The sequence below is a fragment of the Gymnoscopelus braueri genome (genome assembly GCF_963280865.1).
Source record: "Gymnoscopelus braueri genome assembly, chromosome: 5".
NCBI lineage: Eukaryota > Metazoa > Chordata > Actinopteri > Myctophiformes > Myctophidae > Gymnoscopelus > Gymnoscopelus braueri.
The window spans coordinates 44,972,014-44,978,013 of NC_137606.1; the positions used below are offsets into that span (position 1 = coordinate 44,972,014).

At 43.0% G+C, this 6,000-nt stretch overlaps 1 protein-coding gene across 1 annotated transcript in view; it reads right to left on the minus strand.

Moving 5' to 3' along the window:
- Positions 1–4,950, minus strand: part of pde2a (phosphodiesterase 2A) — a 310,101-nt gene extending 305,151 nt beyond the window's left edge. The window contains 1 exon segment of the mRNA XM_080429666.1: positions 4,826–4,950. Coding sequence (XP_080285792.1) covers positions 4,826–4,887 — 62 coding nt within the window. The 5' untranslated portion in view covers positions 4,888–4,950.
- Between the last annotated feature and the right edge of the window lie 1,050 nt (positions 4,951–6,000).

Genomic DNA, 6,000 nt, shown 5'->3' on the forward strand with positions numbered 1-6,000 from the left:
ACTTATCAGAGTCACGGCACAGTCGCACACACGGAAGCTTGTGCACAGACAGACTGCACACCGCGTCTCTCACACACACACACACACACACACATCACACAAATCACAAGGGACAAGCCTATTGGCTTCCGATTCACAGCAAGATGATGCTGCCCAGATATGGTGTATTGAGTATGAAAATAGCCCATTATCTCTCCCTATCTCTGTCTCTCTATCACACACGCACACGCACACACACACACACACACACACACACAAGGATCAAAAGCACTGGAGCTATCTGATGCACCGGTGACCCTTCTCATCAGTTATTACTGACCATGTTGTCTGTCTGTCTGTCTGTCACTCACTCACAGACAGACAAATATTCAAGCTCTCTCTCTTTCTCTCTCTCTCTCTCTCTCTCTCTCTCCCTCCATCTAATATCTAAACTCCAGGCAACTGAGCCTCTAATGTGTAATGTCATCTCTAGCAGCACTATCAGGAAGCGGACCACGCCGACCGCGCCAATAAAGCTAATCATAAAGCTAGCAGCCATATTCAAACAGAGAAGAACAAGAGGAACCCAAAGGATCAAATATAATGAAAACTGCACTTTTCTTAACACTCCTGTAATGAAATATCCCAACTTTCAGTAATGATTTGACACCATACGAAAGCCCCTGTAATGATGTTCATGTATTGTAGTGGGATAGGGTTCTCTCTGTCCGTTCCGAAGCAGACACTCATATCCCCAGGAGAAGATTCTGTGTAATGTCATGGTGTCTGCAAAACTGGTTTCCTTATTAGTGTCAATGAAACTGGTTCTCAATCCCAGTCCAGACTTCAATTTCAGACCGACCGACCGACAGTCCAGACATAGTATTTGCTTTCAGTTCTGCAATGTACGCAATGTATGTGCAATGTACATTGTACATTGTACATTGTACAATGACAATTACAATGTACAATATACAATGTATAGATATTATAATGATACTGATATGAGACTAGATATCAACTGGTATTTTGTATATCATAATATTGTGACATATATTGTGATATACGTGTTGTTTTACTGGTTTCAATCACTTAAAAGCCTTATTTTATGTTTTCAGAACGTGTGAGCTTGTGGGTCGGCTGTTTCTGCAAATTTGTGTTATTATCACATATTAAGTTATTATCACAATACGATATTATCTTCACAATATCATAGAGTTATTTGGTCAAACTTTTTTTAAATATTTATCATGATAGGGCTAGTGCGTAGGCGTGTACAGTACCAGCAGTATTCGGGGGTCCCCACCCAGGTTTACAGCGGTTAGGCTGTAAATGATTATTTGTGATGGTATCCTGGACCCTGTGTTGAACCTGGGTGAGCCAAAGATGATCAACTTTCACCACAAAGCCTGTGGAAAACAAAAGGTCAGTCCCCCCTGCGGTGGCATAACACAGTTCACATGAAGTGCAGGGCAAAACAAAGATCACAATCTATCCTGATATGTTCCAGACATAACGCTAGCAGCTACTGTATTGTGAGAGAGGGGGGGGGCGTGTCAGCTCATATGATTGGATTACAAGCAATGCCTTCAGGTTAAGATGTTTAATAAATAAATACAAAGTTCAGAATGATGTGTGTGTGAACCGTTTGGATGTTTCTACATGTTCTGGTCACGGCTAATTAACTGAATTAACTGAATCTTTTTGCCACACAATTGTGGACCTCATGTCAACACTCGTCTCTGAACTCTGAACTGCATGAACTTCATCAGAAAAGTTACTGTAATGTAATGAGTTGTACCCAAGTCACTGCAAACAATAACCTACTACAGTGTATTGGATGATGAACTGATTTACTTGTTATTCAATCACAAAAGAATATTCACTCATTCATTTTTCTGCCCAATTTAGTTACGGTATGCCAATTGATTCCTCCCCACACACATTGCTGTGTGTTGTCACTGCTGTTGTATCCGACTGACTCACCTGCCAGTGAGGAGCCTCCACCGGGAGGACGTAGAGCCTTCGTCCAACTCCTCCCGCCCAACACTTAACAGTTGACAGGTGCCGCCCCCCCAGCCTGCTGTGACAATTATCACCCTCCCTGCCCGGCTTCCCTCCATCGAAAGGGAACACTGGCCACTGGCCTCAAACACGGGCCAATTTTGTTCGTGTAGACTCTCGACAAAGCCGGATGCACCGCGGGGGATTCGAACACATGACTTCCGCGGTTGGTGGGCAGGCACTTTATCACTGTGCCACCCGAGCGCTCATTCATTCATGCATCCATTAATTCTACCAAGAAATTTGAAACATATAATTATGTCAGAAAGGGGGTAATGGGGAAATCCTCACAGAAATAGCTCTCAAAATGGTGTGTCTATCTTATCTATCTGATCTATCTCTTAAGTACTCTGATAACGGATACAGCATTAACCCATTGAATCCGGGAACGCATCTGTGTCATTTTACATTTATTTGGCTATTCAAAAATAGCAGATATACAAGCTCATAGTGCACTCTCGGTGCCGCACTATGAGCATGTATATCTGCTATTTTTGAATAGCTAAATAAATCTTAAAATGACACAGATGCATTCCGGGTCTTAATGGATTAGTAGGCTACTCTGACAGTGGGTTCTGCACTAAGTACCGTACTCTGACTGTGGCGGGTACAGCACTAAGGCAGGGATTCTCACCTGAGGGCTGGAGCCCACTGCTGGACCGTGAGGATATTGCAAGTGGGCCCCCAAATAAATGGCAAAACACAAATATTTTATGATAACATGAAATAAAAATACATAACAAACATAAAAAATATAATGTAAAAGAAAAGTCAGAAAAAAACACAATCGATTGATTTCTTTTTAAAATAGACATGCTCTGAACAAGCAAGGAAAAGCAAAGCATCTGTGTCATTTTAGATTGGCGTTGGCTATTAAGAAATAGCAGATCTACAAGCTCACAGCGCGTCACTTTGTGCCACGCTGCAAGGTTGTACTGTACATCGGCTATCGTTGGACATTTTTTGGAAAAATCTTGAAAGTGTTTTGAATTTTCTCTTCTGGGAGGGTCCCCGGCACAAAACATTTTCAGATGGGGGGGGGGGGGTCCCGCAGCCATGGTATAATATATATAATGTGGTGGTCCTTGGCACAAAAAAGTTTGAGAACTACTGATTTAGAAAGCCATTTGTAGAATGGGCCCCAGGTCTTAATGGGTTTAACGCACTAAGTAGTACTCTAACAACTCTAAGTAGTACTCTAACAACTCTAAGTAGTACTCTAACAACATGCAGTCGGTGGTTCCAAGAACAGAGCAACAGTGAGGAGAAAGCCTGAATACAACTTGGCCCGCTTAACAAACCATTCTGTTCCTTCATAATCGCTTGAATAATTAAACAGTTTGGGAGGCAGGAAAAGGTTAGGATCGTGCGACTAAAGCATGGCTGTCCTTATATAGCCTACTGTTAGATCTTCTGTAATTGTTTACATTATGAGGCAAAGCGTCAGATCCACAGTTTTACTGGGGGGGGGGAAAAAGACATATTGCAATTCGACGCTTCTGGCTATCAGAGACAGCAGTCTATAGGCTAATGGTGTACTATTTCTGCCTGCACAGACTGATTAATGAATGAAATCAGAAATCTATTTGTAGCTATTGACGTTTTTATTTCCCCGATGTCTGGTTACACATTTGCTGCTGGAATCGTTGCTGTTTCAAATTGCCTAATAGAGATAGTGATGTCAAGTTGGTGATGTCATGGCTGGGTCATCGCTACCGATATAGCGCTGTAAAGAATGCTCACGGTGGTGACATCATAGAACTTCATCAGCAATCAGCATCAACATCCTATCTCTGTGGTTCTCAAAGTGGGGTCCGAGGACACCCAAGAGGGTCCTTGAAGGGGTTCCCGAGGAAAATGATATATAAATTACAGTATCAAACTCAGTTGAACCACTTTAGAATTATATTATACTTCAGATATTTGAAAATAGCAGATCTAGAAGCTCACAACGCCTCGAGATGTGCTATGTTGTGAGCTTGTAGATCTGCTATATTCTGAAATTCTTGAAACATTCAGAAACATTTTGAATAATTTAAGACTTTTAAGTTAACATAATTCTTCTCTTATGGGGGTCCATGGCACAAAATCCTTACAGATCAGGGTCTGTGGCCAAATACATATATATATAATCTGAGGGTCCTTGACATGAGTCATTTGACAGGAAATCTGTTCAAACTAAGCGTGGGGTGTTGAGTATTGTGCTGCTTTCAATCACTTTCCACTTTAACTGTCAGCACAGTAAAACCCCTTAGTTAATTTCTCCACTTGGAACTGACTACCACTCAGTGCAGTCCATTTGGTTCCATTTGTCTACTCTCACAGCTAAAGAACTTAAGTGAACACAGAATGTATCTGTTTATTTATTGTGCTGTGTGGGCATTTCAAGCAGGGACTAATGCTTGGCAAAGGGAGTGTGTCACTGTGTCACCCTGTGTGATCCCACCATGTCCCCTCTATGTCACCACCATCACCACCACCAGACAGACTACAAGGCTCCAATGTGCACCCAGCACCACAACACAACAAGTATACAGTGACAACAAGCCCGCATCCTCACTCACACCAAACAATATTTATTATGTGTGAGTGTGTGAGAGTGAGAGAGAGAGAGAGTGACACACACATTCAAAAACACACATAAAACACGTGTGTGTGTGTGTGTGTGTGTGTGTGTGTGTGTGTGTGTGTGTGTGTGTAATAAAAAGCACACATCAAACACCCGGCACGCGTACAGTCAGGAACACACAGACACTTGACAGCAGCAGCAACAGACACTTACATCTCTGAGGACGGAGGAGCCTGGCTACGGCAGAGCAGCGCGTGTCCGCAGGCTTGTCCCATCGCGCATCCTGACGTGCGGCGCGTCTGTCCGGGTTGAACGGAGCAGAACAGCAGGGTGGGTGCTGCACGGTGGAGAGAGGAGACACAAGTCTGTCTGTCGAGGCTGGGTGCTGGAGAGACTGGATGGGTGTGTGCTCCTCTCTCTCTCTCTCTCTCTCGCTCCCTCTCGCTTTCTCTTACACACACACACACACTCTCTCTCTCTCTCTCTCTCTCTCTCTCTGTCTCCTTCCCTATTCTCTCTCTCTCTCTCTCTCTCTCTCTCTCTCTCTCTCTCTCTCTCTCTCTCTCTCTCTTTCTTTCTTTCTCTCTCTCTCTCTCTCTCTTTCTCTCTCTCCTTCCCTTCTCTCCTTCCCTACTCTCTCTCTCTCTCTCTCTCTCTCTCTTCTCTCTCTCTCTCTCTCTCTCTCTCTCTCTCTCTCTCTCTCTCTCTCACACTGTCTCTTACACACACTCTCCACTGTTGCCATGTCTGTCTACTTATTATAAGCGACTTTGAGCTTGTTTTTCTGTAGTTGCTTGTAAATATTGGTAGTTGTTGTTGCGTTGTTTGTGGTTTTTTTGGGGCTTGTTCCACATTTTTTTTATTATTATTTAAACCGGTGGTTCTCAAATATTTTCATAAAAATGTTTTGTGTGCATTTGTGTTTTAGAATGTTTCAAAAAACTATTCAAAATATTCCACATTGTATTGCAAGAGTTTTTGAAAATAGCCGATGCATATAGGTTTAAAAGTGCTCATGTGGCCTAATAGTTGCTGTCTTTTTGGGCTTGTTGTCCTAGACCTGTTTGCATATTACTCTCACAAAATATGGCAACTCTCTCTCTCTCTCTCTCTCTCTCTCTCTCTCTCTCTTCATCTTCTCTCTCTCTCTCTCTCTCTCTCTCTCTCTCTCTCTCTCTCTCTCTTCTCTCTCTCTCTCTCTCTCTGATTGGCTGAGAGAGAGTGTGTAACTGATACTATAGTGCTGTGGTGGAGTGATGAGAACAGTAGCCTAGAATCTACAGTAGATAAGAGAGAACGTGGTGGAAGGCAAAACCTACAGTATCTAGGCTGCTATACTGTACATAAAAGCCACAACTGAACAAAACACGCTCCACAGGGGGCTGTCT